Raw genomic sequence first — 24,545 nt, forward strand, 5'->3', positions numbered from 1 at the left:
GCTAAACATAGCATTGAAATAGTGTGTGTGTGTGTGTGTGTGTGTGTGTGTGTTAAATAAGTGAAAAGAAATACCGGTTGATCCTACTAGAAATCTAGGCAGCTGACAACTCCCTGTGCTGCACTGTTATTACATTGTTTACAGCAATCTTTGAGCACCACAGAACCCCCTCCCCTCTGTTATGGAGAAGAGCAGGTGACAATACTGCTTTTGCAAAGATAAAATATACAAGTGAGCATTGCCACCATAGGATATGAAGTACATGACTGGCAAAAAAAAAAAAAAAAAAGGTAAAAAGATACAGAATTATAATCATCCTGAAAAACTGCAGCGATCTCACATACGTATCATAAAGATAGCCCGCAGTACTAGTCTGGGGGTAAAGCTGGTCAATCAGTCAAAGATGGCAAAAAAAAAAAAAAAAAAAAAAAAAAAAAAAAAAAAAAAAAAAACGTACCTGCCTATGCTAGCTTTTGTGTTTACCATAGCGATTCACTAACTGTTGGTGCTACATAAATCCTGTACAATATAAGGGTTCTTCAAAAAGTTTCCGCACTTTTTTTCTTTAAAAAAAATGGATTTTTGTAAGATCTTACCGTAAAAGCCTTTTCTCTTAAGCTCATTGACAGACGCAGTCCTCTTGATTAATATCAAATTGGGTTATACTGCCCTCTACAGGAGTAGGACACTAGGCAGAAGGAAAACGTTCTGGCCACACCTTAGGGGCAGTCCCAGAGGGTATATCCTCTCCCTCTCTGCTACAGGATGTTAGTTATGTCACAAAGCAGTGTCAGAGAATTTAACCCAACCCAATTCAAAAGTAGAGGGGCGGGTACTGCGTTTGTCAATGATCTTAAGAGAAAAGGATTTTACGGTAAGATCTTACAAAAATCCATTTTTCTCTGTCGCTCATTGACAGACCTCTTGATTAATCTCAAATTGGGACGTCCCAAAAGCAGTGCCACAAATGGAGGGGTGGGATAACAGAAATCAAAATTAAAATCCAGAAGGCCCAACCGGTGCCGACTAAAAGTCTTAAAGGCTCATCAAACAAAAGGATGAGACTCAACTGAAAACCCAACAGAAAAAAACCCTCGAGGTAGACCAACGGTCTCCTCAAATTGCGGCCTGCAGAACCTTGCGGCCAAAAGAGGCATCCGCCGATGCCATCACATCAACCTTATAAAATTTTGTAAAAGGTATGAACCGACGACCAGTAGCCGCCTTGCAAGCCTGAACCACTGACGCCTGATGGCGGAAGGCCCAGGAAGCACTAAGCGCCCGAGTGGAGTGCGCCTTAACAGGGAACGGAGGATTCCAACCCTTAATAGAATAAGCCTGTACCACCGTCTGTCTCCCTAATATTTTCAAAGGGAGGTTTCTGAAGAACCGACAACACCATATTAAGAACCCAGGGCGGTAAGGGCGCGCGCACTGGCGGAGTCAGGTGCCGCACCCCCTGGATGAAATTCCGCACCAAGGAATGGGTAGCCAAAGGTTTCTGAAAGAAGATTGCTAATGCTGAAACCTGACCCTTAACAGTACTCAAGGCCAGCTTCTGCTCAACCCCCTGTTGTAGAAAAGCCAAGATTCGGGTCACCGAATATGCACGTGGAAGAAATCCAAGGGATTCACACCACGCAATATAAGACTTCCATGTGCGATGATAGACTTTTCTGGAAGTCGCTTTCCTTGCTTTAATTAAAGTAGGAATAACTGAAGTTGAAAATCCCTTGTCCTTCAGCACCTGGGTCTCAATAGCTAGGCCGTTAAAGCCAGCGATTGTAAAGCAGGATGGAAGATTGGTCTCTGAGACCGCAGATCCTCCCTGAGAGGAAGTCTCCAAGGAGCGTTCGCAACCAGCCTGACCTAGTCGGCGTACCAGGGTCGACGAGGCCAGTCCGGAGCTACCAGGATAACTGGAATTCCCTCCACCTTTATCCTGTGAAGAAGTTTTGGCAGCAACTTGAGCGGAGGGAAGGCATACAGTAGCTGATACTGCCCCCACGGGGCGACCAGCGCGTCTGCTGCCTCCGCTAGAGGATCTCGGGAGCGGGCTACAAACCCCCGCACCCTTCCTGTTGAGCCGAGATGCCAACAGATCCACATCCGGGGTGCCCCAATGAAGGCACAGCTGGTGAAATACCTCTGGATGAAGAGACCATTCCCCTAGATCCAGAATCTGACGGCTGAGATAATCTGCCTGCAGATTTTCCACCACCGGAATGTATATCGCGGAGAGAGCCGAAACAAACCGTTCCGCCCAATGAAGAATGCTGGCCACTTCTATGGCCGCCAGGGCACTCTTGGTGTCCCCTTGGTGATTGACATAAGCCACGGCCGTGGCCTTGTCCGACTGGATCCGAACCGGGCTGCCCTGGAGCTGCTCGGTCCAGTAAATCAGACAAAGTCTGATCGCTCTCAGTTCCAACACCTTTATCGGTAACCTGTATTTTATTAGAAGAAATGACTTCCCCCTGGCTGAGCATCGGAGACCGAAGCCACCAGACCAGAGACTCCCTGGTCCGCTCGCTCAACCGGATCCGATTGTCCAGGGAATCGGGATTCCGATTCCATTTGAGAAGAATCTCCTTTTGGAGAATTCGGGTATGAGACTGGGCCAACGGTACTGCCTCTAAAGGAGGCCACCATCAGTCCCAGGACCCTCATGCAAGTCCGAAGGGAAGGTCAGTTGACGGACAGCAACATCCGAATCGTTCACTGAATCTTCTGGAGTTTCTCCGCAAGGAGAAACACTCTTGCCCAGGATGTATCCAAAGTTAGACCCAGAGAGTTCAGTCTCCTGGTGGGAACCAGGGATGATCTTTGGGAAAAGCGAAGAAAACGCTGATGTCCTGCGAAGATGGGGATATGAAGATAGGCATCCTTGCTGTCTCTGGACGCCAGGAAATCCCCCTGATGCAGGGAGGCCACCACTGTACGGATGGACTCCATCTTGAATTTTTGTACCCGGACAAAACACTTGAGTGTTCTCAAGTCCAGAATTGGACGCACCTTGCCCTCTGTCCTGGGTCTTGTGAACAGGTTTGAATAGAACCCCTGAAAACGGTCTGTCCAAGGAACGGGAACTACCAATCCTTGTTGCATCAAGTCCATTACTGCCCCCCGCAAAGCTTTTAAGCGATCCGGGGATAGTCGAATATTGGAAGGGAAGAATCGCACCGGTGGAAGTGATCGAAACTCGATCTTGTATCCCGACCGTATGACCTCGCGAACCCATTTGTCCGGGATTCTGGAAGGCCATGGATCCGGAAACCGGTGAAGATGTCCCCCCACCCCAGAAATGGGTGGGGGCGCACTTTCAGGCTGTATTGGTCTTATCTTCAGGTTTGGCTGAGCCGGATTTTTGTTTACCCGACCAGCGCCCTTTGAAACCCCCTGAAGGGGCTTTGGAGGGCTTCGCCTTATCGCCCGCCCCAGTGGAACTGTGCAGCCTGCGGGAGGTGTGCAGCCTGCGGGAGGATGGCGGTGGCGGATGGCGGTAGTCCAGGTAACTGCAACCTTATGTATAAGGTAGGATCATATCACCCTCTTACATGGCCATCTTAAACAGTAATGCCAGCCCCTGACCTCAGTCATGGTCCTTTTACAGTGCCCACTCATACAGTGACTATCCGATAGTCAGCTCCCAAACCAAGCCTCCTGGTTCTTATTCTCACACTCAAGAGGGAGATCTGTGACACATGCTATAGGATAGAGGGGGGACCCAGGATCAAGAGGGTCCGACCATCCACAGAGGGGCCCGTGTCTATTCCCAAAACCCGACAGGGGAGAGGGGGGGGGGGAACATACTACTCACCATACCGGAACCGACGGGCACCCCCTCCCAACAGAACCCCTCTCCACTGAAGTGGGGGGGCTGTCGACCAATACAGACGCCGCGACTCAACTGGTCGTCGGCGTCCCGGCGAGACGTTTAACTCGCGGGGCCAGTCCCCGTCCAGCGGGACTATGTCGCAGCCGACCCAGCGCGGAGCTAGGGCCTGCACGCGCTCGTAGGCTGACTGGGGTGACCACTGGATCTTAACATCCAGCCCGTCGCCCAGCTCCAGCATAATTGTTTAAATGTGTCGCGGCCGATCCAGCGCGGAGCTGGAATCTGCACGCGCTTGTAGGCCGGCTGGGGTGACCACTGGACCTCAAAATCCAGCCCGTCGCCCAGATCCGGCATAATTGCGTGAAGATCTCACAGGAACAACTGAAGAAAAAAAGCTGCCTAAAAAAACATTTTTCTAAAAAAAAAAAAAATCTTGCCAGGACCAAAGATCCCAGCAAGGAACTTAGGTCCTGACTAGACAGAAAAAAACTAACATCCCCTAAGGTGTGGCCAGAACGTCCTACTCCTGTAGAGGGCAGTATAACCCAATTTGATATTAATCAAGAGGACTGCGTCTGTCAATGAGCGACAGAGAAACAAAAATTACATCACTTTTCTATACAGTCCCCTTCCTTTGTGATGCATTTTTCCCTTCGTGTCGTACTAACTTTTTAATGCCATCAGCAAAACTCCTCCTGCCCTCATTGCTTCCAATAAAAGTATAAAAGTGCATAAACTTTTTGAAGACCCCTCGTAGTAATCATAATAATAATAATAATAATACCCTGAAAAAGCGATGGTGTACTATACAATCTCAAACATACTATAGGGTTAAAAGTAAAACCCTTAGATACATTTAACTGTACAGCAAACTCTGCATGAATCACGATTAAGCCACTACTTTATGTACATACATGTTATTTGCTCAGAAAAACCACATCTGAACGAGGAAGAGGAGGGGTTAATGGAGACACAGTCATTCATTCTGCGGTATTCAGGCAAAGGATCACATTTCTTCCCCATGCCCACCATTTCCGGATCAGCCAGTGATATGAGTGTGTAAGAAATACAATGACTCACCCTCTTGCTTTATGTGTCATGTGTCTAGTTAATAAAAAAAAAAAAAAAAAAAAGACCCACCCGCCATAACTTCCACTCAGCAAAGACTGGCTGTGATTTCACATCTTGCTCATAGGCAATAACTACGACTTGTGGTGCAATGGTCTGTGCCAATGCCTTCAAGTCATGTTTTTAACGCCTATACAAGTAAGTGGAAAAGTCACAAGGCAGAAAAGAAACATCTACATAAAAGTTTTATCTTAGTTTCCGTTTTAATCCCGGCACTAAAATAACAGGAATGGTATGTTTTTTTAAAAACCTAAAACAAGGCATCAAAATACTTATTTCCTTAGAGCAAGTCTGTGCTTTGGTCATGAAGGACAAAAGCAACAAAGTTCAATTTAAAGTCCATGTATAGGTTTTTTTTTTTTGTTTTTTTTTAAATCCCAGAAATGCAGCAGAAAGTCTGACAAAAGGGGGATTTCCCTTTTAGTCACAGGAAAAGGTTTGCAAGTTGCAAGATTTCCCCTTAAAGTGGAAGTTCAACCAAAAACTACTCTACTCTCAGCCATATTCCAATATTAATCTATCTAGCCCTGTGGAAGAAAAAAAAAAAAGCTTTACAATCTGTTGCTTTTCTGCAGTTGATCCGGTCCAGTATCCAGCGGCGGATGCTGTGTACAGGGTACAGCCGACAACGATAGAGAAATTAATGGGAAGTGATATCACCCCTAGAGTTACTATGGAGCTTCCGTTGTCAGATGCCTCTTCTGCACCCGCCTACACAGAACAGCTCAGCCTGGGACCATACCTGACCAGCTACAGAAAAAGGTATGTATAGCGATTTTTGCTTTACAGGGTTAGATAGATTTGTTTTAGAATGTGGCTGCCAGCAGATTTAGAGAATTCGTTTTTGGCTGAACTTCAACTTTAACCCTTGTTCTGGTGACAGCTGTGAAGTTTTTTCAGCTATACATCCACTTTAATCCCCCGCAGCACGTGCTCTCTTTCACTTTGTTCCCCAGGAAACTCTATTTGGATGCATGGTGAAGCCACAAGTCACAGCTCATACTGGGACACATGACATTGTGGACCCTCCCCATGTGATGGCACTGGTACTTCATGATTGGCTCTGTGTTGTGGCATGGAGTGAGACACATGCTCCTACACAGGGCTTTTGTTCTCAGAAAAAAAAAAAAAAAAAAAAGGTGCAGGAACTAGACCACAACCCCCTAAATTACACCTCCCCCCCCCCACCTTCCAAACCGCATCAAATAGTGGGTGTGGTCAAATTTCACTAACAGTGGGAGGGTATTGAAGGGGCATTAAATACCAGAAGTGCATTATGTGCAGAGTTTGGGGGTGTGCTGCGTGCAGAATATAGTCAGCCTTCTTCCACAGCTGCTTACCTCGGCATCCCCCATCCACATCACTTTCACCCTTCATCTGCCACATGTTTTACTTTTGTTGCTGTATTAAGCTGAAGCACCTATCCGGTTCTAGTACCTCCCTGAACACTGTAGGTGGCTCTGCCTCTCTCATTTACAGGGAGATCATACAGTGGGGGTCGGCATCCGCAATGCACCCTGGGCACCTGCTTGTCCCCATTCTGCATTCAGTGGGAGCCACTGGGAGACAATCTGTCACTGGCAAAGACAGAAGCAGGGATGTCTGTGTTTACAAGTGATAGTGGTGAGCAGGGAGCCGAGGGCCTGAGCCAGAGGTGGTGGAACTGAGTTCCACCAAGTTCCAGCTGAAAAAAATCCCTGCTCCTACATACCCAGAAGTACCTGGTATTTTCTTTGTTCCCAGCATGGGCAAAAGCACAGGCTGCTCAAAGCAGAACCACAAAAAAAAAAAAAAAAACTATAAATAAGTGAAGAGCTTTTAAACAAATATAAAAAAGGAAGGAACACTATCATCATTTAAAAGTTACAAAGAATATAAACAATATCTAAGAGGAATCAAGGCTGCAAAAACTGAAAACTGAATGGCAGGTTGGGAGTAGGCCAAAACCCCAAACATTCCTAAAATATATTAAAAGTAAAAAGAAAGTCTGCACATGTAGGCAGTTTACTAGATAATTTTGAGCTGGTTTACAGAGGATATTGAGAAAGCTAATTTATTAACCATCTCAATACCCTTTCACACCCATTCTGCCCAGGCCAATTTTCAGATTTCAGCACGGTCACCCTTTGAATGCCAATTACTCAGTCATGCAACACTGTATCCAAATGAAATTTAAACTGTTCATGCTTTGTTTAACCTATTACTGCCCGGCATGACAACGCTGGGCTGGATTCTTGTCCCTCGGGACACAACCGATGACCGATCACTGCACTGGCACCATGTGACCACTGTAACCAATCACAGCAGGTCACATGACAGTTGTAAACAATGGATGGCTTCCTTTCAAGCCATTTATTGTGTACAGTTGTGTTAGCTATGATTGGTCACAGTGATCACATGGTACAGGCTGGACCAATCACAGAGAAAAAAAAAATATTTTTTTTCTTTTTTCTCTGTACTGTCACCAGTCAGTGTCCCTGATCATTGCCACACCAGTAATAGGATGACTCTGTACTGCACTGGTGACAGTATGATGTATTAAAAAAAAAAAAAAAAAAAAATCTTTGTGATCCAAAAAATTACAACTTCAAAAAAAATCCTGCATGCCTTGACTGTCTACATTCTAAAAAAAGGGGTCATTTGGGGGATATTTTTTTGGGCCTCAAGAAATGAGATAGGCTGTAAGTACATTAGGAATGATCAATTTTAAGATATATAAAACAGTTTGTTGACTGTATAACCTACAGACTAATAATATACACATATTTGGGTTATTTTCACCAAAGAAATGTAGCAGAATACATTTTATGGCCAAAATTTATGAAGAAAGATTATCTGCAACATTTTAGAACAGAAACAAAGAAAAAACTTAAATTAAATTTGGTGTCATCACTCTCACTCTCTTACCGGTTACAGGAAGTTCAACATGGAACCGCATTGCAAAAAAACTCTGAGGATCTGACAACTATACATTGCTCTACATAAAGATGCCCTAGGCTATAAGAAGATTGCCAAGAGCCTGAAACTGAGCTGCAGCACGGTGACCAAGACCATACAGCAGTTTAACAGGACAGGTTCCAGTTAGAACAGGCCTTGCTATGGTCGACCAAAGAAGTTGAGTGCACATGCTCAGTGTCATATCCAGAGGTTGTCTTTGGAAAATAGACATATGAGTGCTGCCAGCATTGCTGTAGAGGTTGAAGGGGTGGGAGGTCAGCCTGTCAGAGTTCAAACCATACGCTGCATCAAATTGGTCTGCTTTGCTGTCGTTGCAGAAGGAAGCCACTTCTAAAAGATGATGCACAAGAAAGCCCGCAAATAGTTTGCTGAAGACAAGCAGACTAAAGACATGGATTACTGGAACCAAGTCTTGTGGTCTGTTGTGACCAAGATAAACTTATTTGGTTCAGATGGTGTAAAGCGTGTGTGGAGGCAACCAGGGAGTACAAAGAAAAGCGTGTCTTTCCTATAGTCAAGCATGGTGGTGGGAGTGTCAAAGTTTGGGGCTGCATGAGTGCTGCCGGCACTGGAGAGCTACAGTTCATTGAGGGAACCATGAATGCCAACATTTACTGGGACATAATGAAGTAGAGCATGATCCCCTACCTTCGGAGACTGGGCCACAGGGCAGTATGCAAACATGATCACGACCCCAAATACATCTCCAAGACGACCACCTTCCTTGCTAAAGAAGCGGAGGGTAAAGGTGATGGACTGGCCAAGCATGTCTCCAGACCTAAACCCTATTGAGCATCTGTGGGGCATCCTCAAAGTTGGAGGAGTGTAAGGTCTCCAACATCCACCAGCTTTGTGATAACATGGAGGAGTGGAAGAGGACTCCAGTGGCAATCTGTAAAGCTCAGGTGAACTCCATGCCTAAGAGGGTTAAGGCAGTGCTGTAAAATAATGATGGCCACACAAAATATTGACACTTTGGGCCCAATGTGGACATTTTAACTTAAGGGATTTACTCCTTTTTAGCCTGCGGTTTAGACATTAATGGCTGTGTTGAGTTATTTTAAAGGGACAGCAAATTTATCCTGTTATACAAGCTGTACACTCACTACTTTGCATTGTAGCAAAGTGTAATTTGTCACATGAAAATATATAATAAAATATTTACAAAAATGTGAGGGGTGTACTCACTTTTGTGATATATGGTATATCCAAGTCATGGTTTCAACTTTTTTGGCTCGAATGATCAGCATAGTACCACTGGATTTGGTCTAAGGCCAACGTGGTGTTTATATTTAGAAAGGGTTCAATAGCTTCATTACAGGGTACTTTCACCTCCTTCCTGCCCAGTCCAATTTTCAGCTTTCAGTGCTGTCACACTTTGAATGACAATTGCGCGGTAATGCAATGCTGCACCCAAATTAAGTTACCAGTTTTTTTTACACACGAATAGAGCTTCTATTTTTTTTGGTGGTATTTATTCACCACTGGGTTTTTTTTTTTTTTGCAAAAAAAAAAAAACACCTAAAATTTAAAGAATATTAAAAAAAAAAAAAAAAAAAGTTTGTTTCGGTCAGTAAATATTGAAAATCTGGTAATTTATCTCCTTCACTGATGTGCGCTGATAAGGCCCTGATTACCTGTACAGGTCTCCCCTGTGAGGAGATGCCACTGATTGGCTCTCCTCGCCTCACACTCTGTCAGTGTGAGGCGAGGAGAGCTGATAAACGGCACGTCCGTGTTTACATGTGACCGGCTGTGATTGGACACAGCCGATTGCGTGGATAAAGAGCTGCATCATCGGCTCTATACCGAGATAGGGTTAGCGCCATGTCCTAGGAACACTGCAATCTCAGCGAGACGTCATAGGATGTCGGTCCAGAATGAGAGGAGATCCCATCCGCCGCTTTTTGACTATACGGTGGGCAGGAGGTGGTTAAAGTCTTTTAAAGTGTCCAGGTTGTGTCATTTGGTAGCAAGCAGTGGGATGCTTCCTGAAGTCTGGGGCATCCAAACCTGCCCCGGGATCTGAGGTCCGGTTACCAGAAGAGGAGAGGTACAGATACCAGCCGCCATGAAAGAGGAATTCGGAAGGAGAGTGCAAGAGATGCAGATGAAGCACAGAAAACCAGTGCAAATGCAGGTCTTGCTGGGATGGTATGACCCTGTTCACTGGCAACTTTGGAAGAGCTGGACCGAGAGCAGCGCTGCCAGGGAAAAATTCTCTTGTCCACCCAGGAAAGGTACTGGTCGCAGTATGGATTGTGGGTGCTATTTTTGGGAGAACAACTGCACAAGGAATGAACAGTGGAGCTAAAAAGTCTGGTCCAGGCAGAGATACGGCTGGATGAGAGCTACAGAGGCGGTATGTAGCCCAATCGTGCCCTTAGACAGCAGATGACATCCCAACAGAAGTCTTTGGCTACGGCGGCCTGTGACTATTGTACGGGAATTGGTCAGGTGACCCTGACTATGGGAGTGATCTAGAATGGCAGTTGGAGAAAATCATGGATTTTAGAGAACAGATGCTGAACATCTCAGAAGTTCACTGGGCACTGGAAGATTTAGAGTTTCTGGCCATTTAGGAATGGGAGCTGGAGATCGCCTACAGATGGCTGCTAGACTCTGCTCAGCAGCAAGGCTGGGCTCCCTTTGCCTGGGACTATTCAGAAGTACTAGCCGACAGTCAGCCAGGGCAGAGGAAACTGTCTTCTCTCCCTAGCAAGGATCCGTGCACCTGGGAGACCGTAGCAGAGAAAGGTCGTCCCAGCTGCCAGATGAGGGTACAGGAGATGGACCAGCCAGCTCATCTCCCCGCGGCAGATACAAAGTTCAGGAGAGAAGGTGGTAATCCTTCCTCCCCAGTGACATATCCACAGTCTGGCAGTGGAGGAAGCCAGCCTCCCTTCTTCCCCAACAGTTAGCCAGAGTGGATGTAGTGAAGCTCCTACTCCCAGCTGAAGCGCTGAAAACAGGGCAGAGTGCCACTGGCCTCTGCCTAGCACCTACAGTGTCTCCATGGCTTCAGGAAGCTTGAGGCAATCAGCCCCTCTTAGCAGAAGACCAAGCCCCGGAAAGGTAAAGAACCACCCAGCTGAAGTGCTGGCAGATGGACAGAGGGTTCACGACCTCTGTCCCACACCTACTGACAACAACCCTTCACTGTGGGGAAGAATGGAAATCAGGTTGACCACTTCTGTGGGTTCACTCTGCCCGACTAAAGCAGGTCCAGACCAGGTGAAGGTCTGGGACCTGGTTAGTCCACTTTTGATAGGGGAGAAATGTGACAAACCCAACCAGGACAGGGGCTTTTGGAGAGTACTGCAGAGTGGCCTCTTGCTTACTGACTATAAGCCCTGGCTTTCTAAGAAAACACTACTCTTTGTGAGGTGTGCACCTGGAGGGACACTTGGAGTGGTCTTGTTTGGATTCAAGTCCATATCTCCCCAAAACACACAGAGACCCTGGGAAATGGAGGTTCCATCTACATATTTGGGGCCTCTATGCCTCAAACCAGTGGGGGGTCGCCTGCCATAATGTGTTTATTGTAAGTAGGTTTCTCCCATAGTGTGCCTCCTAAGTGTCTTTCTCCCATTGTGAATTGTGTTAAGTCACCTATTGTTTCTGTCTGTCTGATCATCTCAGAGGTGATTGAGATTGTGACCACTGTACCTTGTTATCCAACCATTGTGGAATGTTTATGCTTAGGATAATGTGCATCGTACTTTGTATTTAGGGTGGTGGGCTTGGTGGTGAATAGTATGGGGGGGAACAGTTCCGTCACACCAAGTAACTACACACTTCTATAGTCAGGAAGATACTTAACAGCTTAATAAAAGACCATATAGAGTTTTTGCTAGAAGAAAATATTTTAAGCGACAGTCAGCGTGGCTTTACCAAAGAGAAGTTTTTAAACCAATCTGATTTCTTTTTATGAGGAAGTAAGCAAAAAAATAGACAAGAAAGGAGGGGCTGTGGATGAAGTATACTTTGATTTTGCAAATGGTCTAGGGTTGTTAGTGGTGTACCCCAAGGTTCAGTGTTGGGACTCTTACTTTTTATTATATTAATAAAAGATATAGGGTCTGGGATTAAAAGTACCATTTCTGTCAAATGACACCAAGCTTTGTAGTGGAATTATGTCCTTACATGACATCTCCAGCTCCAAAAAGCTAACCTCATTGCAGTTTTAAATCGGCCAACTATGTGACAAATGAGGTTTAAATGTTGATAAATGTAATGGTATGTACTTGGGGGGCTAAAAATATGTATGCATCAAAACATACTATGGGGGAGGATCTGGGTGTTTTAGTAGATCATAAGCCTAATAATAGCACGCAATGCCAAGCTGCAGTTTCCAAAGTGAGCAAAATCATTCTTGTATCAAAAGTAGTATGAAAAAGAGATAATTTTGCCCCTGTACAAATCATATCTCATCTAAACGATGCAGTTCAGTTTTGGGCACCAGTTCACAAAAAGGATATTGGGGACCCGAGAAAGTGAAGAGAAAAGTAACTAAACTAATAAGGAATGGAGGAGCTTGGCTTAACTAAATCTATTCTCTCTTGAGGAGGAGATTAAGACGGGATATGGGGACCATAAATATAAATACATATAATAACTAGTCCATATAGTGAACTTGGTGTTGAGCTATTCACTTTCAGGTCATTACAGAGGACAAGGGGGCACTCTATGTCAGGAGGAAAAGTAAATTTAATGCTCACATATGGAAAGGCTCTTCACCGAAGGAGCTTTGAAAATGTGGAATGGATTCCCTCAATAGCTGGTTCTGTCCAGCTCAGTAGATTTTTTTTTTTTTAGCCACTTGAGGACAGCCCCATGCAGATATACTGCGGCAGGTGGCACTCCTGCGCAAAGAGATGTACCTTTACGTTGGCTCGTGCTCTGTGCCTGGGGTGCGTGCGCCGCCGGCGACCCACTTCTGCTGCTATTGGACACAGCGGGAGCAAATCAGCGGGTCCCTTCGATCATTCCTGATGTTAACCCCTTCCCTGCCAGTGTCATTTGTACAGTGACTGTGCATTTTTTATAGCACTTATCACTGTACTGGTATCACTGGTCCCCAAAAGTGTCACTTCATGTTAGATTTGTCTGCAGTCCCAGTCTCGTTAAAAAATGAATAAATAAAAATTCTATAAATCTATCCCATAGTTGGAAGTCACTGTAACTTTTGCAAAACCAATATACCCTAATTGGGATTTTTTTTTTACCAAAAATATGTTGCAGAATACATATTGGCCTAAATTGATGAAGAAATTCAATTTTTTACATTAGCACCTATTCGCATTGGCGGCCGTTGGGCCTGTTGTATTAAGTGTGGTCAGCTGCCTGCGGTCTGTCCGAATGTCCAGGTGGCAGATAGTAGTGTGACCGACTGCTTTATGGGGGTGCCAGACTGATTTGCCTCCCGGACCCTGCCCTTTGGCCCAATTCGCCCCATAAGACTGGCACTATACTAAAAGTGTAGCACAAGCCATCGGGGACCCTTTTCGTACAGAGGCAGGATGTGGCCGTTTTTTTCGTGCAGGGTGCAGCTTTTTTGCTGCCCCCCTGCAAAGTGCTGGCCTAGGCCAAGATACAGAACTGCAAAGGATAATTGAGGAGAGTTCAGGGGCTTCCGAAAAAAAAATAAAACTGCCTAGCTGCTCCTAAACATCAGTTTAGCAGCTGCAATGTACATGAGACCTTGGGGTTATTTTGACTTCCTTTGTATCAACTATGGGGATAGGATTGTGTATATGGGTAACACACAATGCATTCATACTGCAAAAAGTGCTGTTCATGATAGGGAATGCAGGGAATGCTGTAACCTTTTGCCTCACACAGCACCCACAACTGGCCATAGCAAAGAATAGAAAGCACCATCGAGACAACAGCCTGTTTGAAGCCTAATGGCCTGTAAAAATACCGCTTTTGAATCGATCGTACGATAATCGGATCGTTCGCATAGAGCCTTCAAGCGCAGATCATGACAGTTCATCCGATTATTTCCGGTCGGACAAGCATGAAAATGTTTCTCATACAATACCAAATTGTACGATTCTCGTTTAATCAGGACAGTTGTTGTCCGAAAATACAATACAAATACACTACAACACATTACATCACTTCTGAATTTTTATCACGTCGTACGAGAGCTTTCGTAACTTTAGCAATCTCTCCATGTTCAATATGCGTCTAGCATGCAAAAAAAAAAAAAAAAAGACGATCTGTCTGATTTTCAGGTCCTGTGTACGGGCCATGAGGGATCCTTCTAATTGTTATGGAGATTAAAAATTAAAAAGTATCAATGTCCAGCAAAGGCAGCAGGGAAATCCCAAAGCACTTGTGATTTTACTTGTTAGAAATTTTAGTATTACAGCTACATGGCTTTTTAATAAGATTCAGGCAAAAGTGGTGAGGAAGATGAATAGCCCATAGCAGCGAGTACAGCAAGTGTTCTTGTTTTTCCACCATGTGCAGTGTAACATCTCAGTGTTTACTTCTTCACATCAGTCACAGCTAATTACCAAAACTGACAAGAGAACATCTGTCTAGAAATATTATATGGGTTAGATGTGCAACCTACATTTAAAATGGGCCACGTACAAATCAGTCTCAGTCTGTAATACCACACTCTTGTGTAATGATCACAAAGCACCTGATCCCACCACAGCTCAAGCTGTTCCCCCCCCCCCCCCCCCCCCGTTTTATTTTTTTTGCATGTATGATAAAAAAATAAAATAAAAAAAAAAAGGCAAAAAAAAATGCAAGCATCCAAATACCTCCAACCGCCTTGCATCACTGCAGCTACAAAAATGAATACAAGTTTCAGAAATAACGTCACAGTAACCAACATGAGAAATAATTTCTTTGCTTTTTTGGCTCATTCACACGGGTCCTATACAGCATGAGAATCCATTTGTTTACTCTTCTGTTCTACCACTGAGCCGAGTACAGAGAGCCCATAAGTAAATAGACATTCATCAGATGTACAGATTCACCTGCAAAACCAAGAGCCTGTGAAGTTCAGGTCCATGAACCTGGCAATTAAAAACTTTCAAACAAAAAAGACTTCACCCCTTTTGATTACCTGAAACAGTTGGATATTTACCGAGTTATAAGAAGCCATGGCCCTAAGTTTACCCACTGCAAGCCTGAAAACATTGCGACGAGCTGTGTCTGCAACAACTTGGTAAGCATGCAGCTGTTAATTGTGGGGGAGGGGAAGGAGGTATTGCAAACATGGGAAACATACTTTGATAGTGTTAAAAAAAAAAAATAAAAAAAAAAAAAAAAAAAAAAACACTTTCCCTAAAGAGATTATAACTTTTTTTTAAATAACAAATATGTTATACTTATTTGCTCTGTGCAGTGGTTTTGCACAGAGCAGCCCTCTTCTCGGGTCCCTTCTTGGTGCTCCTGGCCCCTTCCTCTTCTCAGGTCTCTTCTTGGTGCTCCTGGCCCCTTCCTCTTCTCGGGTCCCTTCTTGGTGCTCCTGGCCCCTTCCTCTTCTCGGGTCCCTTCTTGGTGCTCCTGGCCCCTTCCTCTTCTCGGGTCCCTTCTTGGTGCTCCTGGCCCCTTCCTCCTGTTGAGTGCCCCCACAGAGGGACGCTTGCTATGGGGGCACCCGAGCTGCAGCTCCCTGTGCCCATTCAGACATGGAGCAGTGACTCGGCCCCACCCCCTCTGCCGATTGGCTGACCGATCTTCATTGACAGTAGCCAATCGCTGCTGTCTCAGCCAATGAGGAGGGGATTCTGGCATAGCTGAGACACTCCTGCAACATCCCTGGGTCCCACACAGAAGGTTTTCTTAGGTTATTGCAGAGAATGCATTAAGATTAAAAAAAAAAAAAAAAGCAATCCCTTTAAAGTGCAAAAGGTTCCTTGCTCTAATGCAAGAACATAAAACACCTTTGAATAGCAGCTCCCCCCAGCCCCCCCTTGAAAACATAACTAAGTTTTCTTTCGACCCAGAGCTACCCTGTCTGAAGCAGCTCTAATCCCCTCTTGCTGTACTCACAGGAGGCTTCGGAAGGCAGTGGGAGCCATTAGCTGCTGCTGTCAAATTCTGTAGGGAGGGAACAAGTGGCAGGGCCAAACCGCACTGTGTGTCTATGGATACACACAGCCCAGCTTGGGAGTGTGCCCACATAGCTAGTGGCTTGCAGAAAAAGGATGAGTGGACAGCACCGGCGGGGGACTCCAGAAGAGGTAAGAAGCCGCTATGTGCAAAACCATTACACAGAGCTGGTAAATATGAAACCTTTTTTTTTAGATTTGGAAAAAAAAAAAAAGTATTAAGCTTTACAACCGCTTTAAAAAAGCCATATTACATTTTGATTTAAAAACCATTACACCCACCCTGTCCGTGTGCTCATCTGGATTGTTTTCTTCATTAAATTAACCTCAGTTTTAGACAGACTTGCATGTTTTGTTGTCAACTCAGCATTCTTATGTTAAAGCGGTATTAAACCCAAAACCTAGTATATTGCAGCTTACCAATCAGTAGATGTGGTGGCTGCATCAGTTTTTTTTTTTTAGGCTTTTTTTTTACCCCCTACTCTGGATAAAGGAGAACAGGCGGCATAGCAGACGGCAGCAGTGTCAGTCAGGGATCAAATCTAGGAATTGGTAAGCTGCAGTATAAGAAAGGTTTGCTTTTTGGTTTAATACTGCTTTATTAAAACTCCTTAATGCGGAAGGTAAACCAATCTTAACGCCTGCACCTGGTTTTCTAACTTTGGCATGTACATACACGTTAGTCCATATGATCACAACTCCTTAGCATATCCTTTCTTCAGGACAAAATTAGGCCTATATTCGATGGTAAAATGCTAATGGTTAAAATCTTCAGATTTTTTTTTTTAGATCAAAAAGGTTAAAAAAAAAAAAAAAAAAAAAGATAATATTAATCAATCAGTCTTTAAATGTTAGCTGTATATTTCCTGCCATTTTAAAAAAAACACCACCAAAAAACAACCCAAAATAAGTTCTACTTGAGTTGCATGGGGATGCTGTATATACTGCATGTAAAGATGCTGTGTCGGAACAGGATCCAGATATGCTGTGGTCTTCTCTGGGCCAAAGCTCAATTAAAACGGTCTCGTACAAATTGGAAAACCGCTCAATGCTCAGAAAAAAAAAAAAAAAAAAAGTAATTTAACATTCTTTTGACAACCATGGGCACCGCATCCGACTAAAGAAGAGCGGGACCTTTCAGCTCTTTATCAGCACTCCGTTCAAAAGCTTGTATCTCTGATGGTATGGCGGTGCATTAATGCAGAGGGAATAAAACAGCTTGCAACTCTGGAAAGGCACTTTCAATGATGAAAAATATATCCAGGTTTTAGAGTGGCATGGGGATACTGTATATACTGCATGTAAAGAAGCCATATCTGAACAGGATCCAGATATGCTGTGGTCTTCTCTGGGCCAAAGCTCAATTAAAACGGTCTGTTGCAAATTGGAAAACCGCTCAATGCTCAGAAAAAAAATTTAAAAATTCAACATTCTTTTGGCAACCATGGGAATAAAAAACAGCTTGCAACTCTGGAAAGGCACTATCAATGATGAAAAATATATCCAGGTTTTAGAACAGCATATGCTCCCATACAGACAGTGTCTTTTTCAGGGAAGGCCTTGCATATTTCAGTAGGACAGTGATAAACTACATACTGCATCTATGACAACAGCATGGCTTTGTTGTAGTATAAGAGTCTGGGTGCTTAACCGACCTGCCTGCAGTCCAGACCTTTCACCAACTGAAAATATTTGGCACATCTTGGAATGAAAAATACAACAAAGAAGACCCAGGACTGTTGAGCAGTAAGAATCCTACATCAGGCAAGAATGGGACAACATTCTTCTCCCAAAACTCTAGCAGCTGGTCTCAGTTCTCAGATATCTAGAGTGTTGTAAAAAGAAGAGAGGATGCAACACTGTGGTAAACATGGCCCTGTCCCAAATTGAAGTTGTAGATTTTTTATGTGTGTGTAATATTTGTATTACTTGGGCGCAGCAGAATAATTTTGTATTCATTATGCTATAAGAGTTGTTGAAGCCTGAGCACGTGCTTCAGGACAGTCTGACTAAAGGCATTACATAAGACCTGCTCAAAATCACTGCTATAACAGGTCAATAGGGCAGCACAGATTAGGGCCTGCAGAGGACCCAAGGGCCACATGTTGTGCACCAGGGATATAGAGCAAAGGTGTGCCTGGATACAAATTGTATAGATTGATTAAGTAGCCTGTTAGGTTTCACAGTTTTAGTAACTTTAAAGTTGATTGTACACACGGCTTGTAATGTGTATGGTGAAGCTGGGTACAGGCGATCCAAATATTGGCCAGCTCAGCAGGAACCGGCTGACATTCAGTACATGTGTACAGCTGCCTGTCCGACAGAAGCCAGTTTCATGACCAGCTGCGAGCGCTGATCAGTGTGTTCTGGTGGGGGTGTAGGCAGTCCCCCTATCAGAACATAATAGCACAGCAGTGGAGATCGCCACACTAACATCGCTTTTGTTAGTACAGTAATCTGTATGGCTTTTTTTTTCTTTCCTTCATGTAAAAAGAACAAACTGAGTGTATCAACCTTATAAAGCTGGCTGCACATTATATAAAATTGTTCACTTTCCTTTAGAGATTTACCTTCAACTATGTAGTGCAAGAACATGCTTGATGTCATACAAATTGAAAGTAACTAGGTTTGACCTCATATTATATGGTTTTGGTAAATCTAAAGGAAAAAACTGTACCAGTACTGTATGGCCAGCTTAAGACTTTTAGAACTACCTGCATTCAGAAACAAGAGCTTAACAAAGTACTGCATTTACACAGACATATAGCATCTTTCAAACAAATATACTGGAATAGGTAAAGCGTTTTAGAACCATACTAAACAGGGCGGAGGAAAGTCGAACTTGACCAATCTAGTGATCGTGCTGTGAAGATGAAAGGTTATGTCTGCTCGAACAGGTGAGTGATTATATTACAGGAATAACAGACGCACCATTGTGGTCTATGCAAACTTGATGGAAAATAGGAAAGAGAACCACTGGGCACGGATCTGCCACACCTAACTGAATGACAAAGATCAGAATTATGCTCCAGGAGGCTAGAAACATGCTTGTATTCCCATCGAGTTCACACACAAAAAAAAAAAAAAAAACACTAGAAAAGAAAAAAGGATAAGTGACTGCAACATTGCTTTATTTGTACAAGCAAGCATATGTTATGGTGCATGACTTGGGGGGGGAAAAAAAATGAATACATGAATGAGTAAACGGCATAAACCACATGGACACAGACACATGACCTCCAAAATAAATGTTAAAAAAAAAAAAAAAAAATATGGAGGAGAGATCAAACTATTACACAAACAAATGCCAATACCGCATTAGGTTGTTCATCATAGACAAAGATATGGGCATTGCACAACCCAGGAGACATATGGTCTGTCTGTTTCTTGACTTTCTGCCCCTGGTGTACCTTGAGGAACTCTGTAAACATATACGATACGTCTAGACACTCAGTGCCATAATTCAGTAATCATATGATATGTATAAGACACCCAGTAAACATATGTCTAAGACACTCAGTACTATACGCCAGCCCCTTCCTTTTGTCAAGTTAAGTCTGTCTAAGTTTTATTTTGTTTCTAAAACCCTGGTTTTAAAACAGCGGAATAAAAAAATAGCGGAGGAAAAAAACAAACCCCACGCGCTTTACTGAATCAAAGAGATTTTAGCATGCTTTGACACCTGCCGGTAGTATATATCTGACAGGCAACACTTACGAGATATATGCTGGGTAGGCAAATCCAATCAGGTTGCAGAGAAGAGATGCTCCATATCCGATCACTAAGTACACAGCGAGGAGGCCAATAACGCCTGTTAAGGGGGGGGGGGGGGGGGGGGGGAGGAAAAAAAAAAACATTTTAGTAAACAAAAAATGCAACCATCTGGATACTCACAATTCCTCCTCTTTCTACCATAAACAAAAGTATATTCAAAAAGATCTTAAGCAACTACATCTCTGCTCACTCCTTTCTTCTACACTCTCACTGCTAAGAGACGTGAATCACAATGTCAATACCTTTCTTTGTGACACACTGCCTAAAACAAATCATAAAATCACAAAGCAGAAACGACTACCAGTGTAGGAAATGTAAACTGAAGTTATTATCAATTACAGCTGGCGTACACTCCCAATTTTAAAACTTTTTTGCAGAAACAAATACCAAGCTTAGTGGCAATTAAGACCGGACAGAATTTAGAATAGTCCTAATTGCCATTTCCGTAGCCTGAAAACCTCACACTGTCATCTTGCTGCTTACCTGTAACAAGGAACCGAATCATCTTCCAGATTGTTTGGCTAAAGCTCCCTACAGTGCACGTCAACCCTTCTACTGCCAAATTCCCCTCCCTCTCGCTCCTCCCACACATGCTAATGACACGCATTCCCCAACTTACAGCTTCGGCTGTTGTGCTATAGCCACATATGTTTTCACTATGTAAATAGAATAGTGTTTTTAGGAGAAATGTACAGATCATTGTAAAAATAAATAAATAAAAAAAAAAAAAAAAAGGGGACCTGAAATAGCCTTTTAAATCACTTCCTGAAACAGAGTTTAGAGAAGGAGTCCAAGAAAAAGAAAAAATATATATGCTTTTTAAAAGATGCAAAGTTACAACCAAAAGGTACAATAAGGCTCCTTTCACACGAACGATCCGATCAGATCCGCCTGTCAGTTTTTCAGGCGGATCTGATCGGATCCTCCATGCATCCCTATGGAGCAGCGGATGTCAGCGGTGACATGTCTGCTGACACCTGCTGCCATACGCATCCGATCCTGTCCGTGAAATCCGGACGGATGGAAACCCTATTTTCCATCCGGGATCGGATGGGAAAGGACAGGCGGTCCACTCTCATCCGATTCCCCATAGAGAGCAGCGGGGCTCTGACACCTCCACTGTGAAGAATATTTTTCACATTCTGCTATAGAACATTCCCAATTAAAAAAAAAACAAAAAAAATATATCAACATTTAACATTTTAGGCCAATTTGTTTTCTGCTACATATTTTTGGTTAAAAAAAAAAAAAAAAATTTATATATATATATATATATATATATATATATATATATATATATATATATATATATATATATATATATATATATATATATATATATATATATATATATATATATATATATATATATACACACACACACACACACACACATACATACATACATACATACACACACACACACTAATAAGCATATTTTGATTAGTTTGCGCAAAAGTTATCACGTTTACAAACTACGGGAAAGATTAATGTAATTTTTATTGTGTTTTTTTTTTTTTTTTTTTTTTTTTAAACTAGTAATGTCGGTGATCTGGGTTTTTTTGCTGGACTGCGACATTGCGGCAGACAGATCGGACCCCTGACATTTGACACTTTTGGAGGGACCAGTGACATTACTGCAGTAATCAGTGCTATAAATATGCACTGTTACTGTAATAATGACACTGGCAGGGAAGGGGTTAACCCTATGGGTGATCAAAGGGTTAAATGTATGCCTCATGCTTACTGACGTGGGGAGGTTCTGTGACACAGACAGAGATCGCAGGTTCAGCTATGCTGAATCCTGTGATCTCTCCCTGTCTGTCACTGAGAAGATCCACCTGCTTACATAAGCAGGCGGGTCCTCACACTTTCCGACGATCGGGGGAAGAGAGGCGGCAAATCGCATCGCCGCTGAGACCACTAGGAGTCCAGTGACGTAGGTCTACGCCGCTGGACCCAGAGAAGCCGCACTGCCGCAGTAGGATTACTGTCGGCAGTCGGCAAGTGGTTAAACACAAAGTTGTCCATTTATACAATATTTCTAACACAACATGAACATAGCAAAAAAATGCACCCCAAAATACATTCTGCTACACCCGAGTATGGCGATAGCACGTGTGAGACTTTTACACAGCCTAGCCACATACAGAGGCCCAACATCCAAGTAGCACCTTCAGGTGTTCTAGGAACAGAAAATACACATCTAATTTTCTGACAACCTATCATTTTTGAAGGCCCCACATAGCATGTGCATACCAAGAATTACGCTCCAAAATACGTTCTATTGAGGTAAGGGTTATAAAAAAAAAAAAGTATTACCTGTGGTTTTAGTAGTGCAGTTGTTCACAGAGGAGAGCACTGGTCCATGCAGCAGGCAGGGACATGCTTAGCGACTACAATAGTAATTATCTGGGCACCAGGCAGGAGTATGGTCTATAGTCAGTACACGGATATTGTCAGCACAGCCAAAGCATTTGTCCAAAGGGAATTGGTCCTGGGACACTTACCTGCAGAAACACATTGTACTGCTCTCTAGCCCTTCATAAACAAATGTACTGCCTCTTGCTACAGCTAATTTTTCCCATAGTACAGATAGCAGGCAGAGGTGTGGTCAGTTCATGTGGCAGGCAGAGGCATGATGGAATTAAGTCAGCAGCAGGCTCGGTCAGGTAAGACCTGGGCACAGGGGGTAGAGGCTTCTCCCACCCAAATCTCTTTGAAGCCTCCGGACTCCAGACCCTCAAAAACAGGCCAGGGTCAATTCACAGGGACGTAGCCCAAACATTGGCAGAGGTATAGTTGAAAAACAGGCCAGGGTTAGTTTACATGGAAGGAAGTGGCATGGTTACTTGAGGAAACAGAAGATGGTCAGCACAGATGATGAAAATGGGAAAGGATTATAAATATGGGCTAATATTTTAGGGATGTGTGATAAAGTCGGAAGCATTCTCCAATGCACAGGCCGGGTTGGGAGGGACACTGGGGACAATGGTGGCTGTAATATCTACGAAATCCTCTTTTGCTGCATATGCAACATCTTTTTTGGTGTCTTCGGCCTGCTTCAGGATGGTGGAATGTTGTCCGGGAAGTGGCTCTCATGAAGTCAGCTAACAGCATCAGAGCGAAAATCTGGGGGGGGCGGGGTCTTCTGATTGATTAACTTTAGGAAAGGGGGTGGGGCTTTTTGTGGATTGGGTGTATATAATACATGCATTATAAAATGGCCAAAATTAAATAAATTGCTACTTTCTTGTACCAGAAACGGGACCTCCTTGTTGCCAGATAGGGTTGAAGCATTTGAAATCCACCCCCATGAAAGATTATATTCTTGGACGCATGTTGGCTTTTGAATGGGACCTCATCTTCTTTGAACCTCAACTGTGGTGTCATTGTGGATGGTGGACATATCTACCGCCTATCCTTCTACCTCAAGGCCAGCACTTCGTTGCTTCTCAAAGCTGCTTTTTTCCCCACAATCACATTTTATTTTTGTTGACCAAAGACTGAAAAAAAAACCTCTCTCTTCTTTCTGGTGGTTCCGCAGGCCATGGTTTTTGCAAGGTGTAGGGGTTAAGAAGGGGCAGGCTGGTATAATAGTTATCCAGGAATATATGATAACCTTTGTTCAGGAGTAGGTATGCCAGGTCCCATACAATTTTTTCAGTTGTGCCCATGTAGGCTGGGCACTCAAGGGGGATCGAGCTGGGAATCTCTTCCTTCATATATGCAGAACGCATACAGATATCCCGTGGCTCTTTCACATAACTTGTAAACTTTGACCCTGTATTTGGCTCTTTTGCTAGGAATATATTGTTTTATTCCCCTTGCCAGCATGTAAAGTGTACCAGGGACTTACCCACACATCTTCTGATCAGGGACAAAGTTTTGCAAATCTTTGGGAAAAAAAAAACAAAAAAACACTGAGCTGGCGAATTTTACATAATTTGGATGGTTTCGGGAAGGCACTGGGTGTTGTCGCTGAAGTGAAGGAAGCGCATAATCATCTCCTAATCGGGACCTGGACATTACGGCAGAATAAATGGGCATGTGGTGCAAAGGGTTAGTGGACCAATAAGCATGTCCTTCCTTTTTTTTTTTTTTTTGTAACCCCCGTGTTTATAGTGAGGCTCAAACAATGAACTCCTCCAAAATCAAATCTCTCCACTCAAACAGACGGGCATAGGATGATTGGGGGTTGTTTGCAATATACTTCTGGGCATAGAGATTGGTCTGGTCCACAAAAAAAAAAAAACAAACAATTGCAGCAAAGTGTTGGGCAGAAATAAATAAAGAAAATCAATTTCTGAGAAATTCTCAGGATTGGCCTGCACACCTGGCTGTGCGGTGAAATGGTGAATGCTTGCTGATCCTGGAGTTGGAAGGCAGCCATGTTGGGTTGGCAAGAGCATCTGAGAGGTATGTAGAGGCCCTACCTCTTGGGGGATGCGACACTCCAGTGCTGGTAGTTAGGGGGGGATTTGCAATTCCTGTGCTGGTACATTGGGGGGTGATACTGCAGCGCTGGGCCTGGGCCTGGGCATTTGATCCTGGGGTCTATTGCTGGCAGCTGCCTGGTTTCCTGAGCACTGTGCCCTTTTAGAAGGGACCCATTCTTACTCCCATTCCGTTGCCAATCCACTGCTATCAATTGGTTCAAATTAAGAATTGGAATCTGATGAGAACTCTCGCTGCTCTCATCAGTCATGGAGAGGTTTTGAAACGCCTCCTCACTGCTGTACACTTTTTTGGACAGGATGGTGGCT

The 24,545-nt window shown here is 43.8% G+C and overlaps 1 protein-coding gene across 2 annotated transcripts in view; it reads right to left on the minus strand.

The window, feature by feature from the left end:
• REEP5 (receptor accessory protein 5) overlaps positions 1-24,545 on the minus strand; it is a 67,025-nt gene that overhangs the window by 25,964 nt on the left and 16,516 nt on the right. Inside the window, exons 1-2 of one of the 2 annotated variants that reach the window (XM_082244208.1) lie at positions 20,263-20,299; positions 19,723-19,816 (exon numbers count right to left, since the gene is read on the minus strand). In XM_082244208.1, the coding sequence (XP_082100334.1) occupies positions 19,723-19,816; positions 20,263-20,284 (116 nt within the window). In that variant the 5' untranslated portion in view covers positions 20,285-20,299. Of the gene's footprint in view, positions 1-19,722; positions 19,817-20,262; positions 20,300-24,545 lie in introns of those variants that run through there. The other variant, XM_082244207.1, reaches the window with a different exon arrangement.

Source organism: Pelophylax lessonae (assembly GCF_965119305.1).
Source record: "Pelophylax lessonae genome assembly, chromosome: 1".
NCBI lineage: Eukaryota > Metazoa > Chordata > Amphibia > Anura > Ranidae > Pelophylax > Pelophylax lessonae.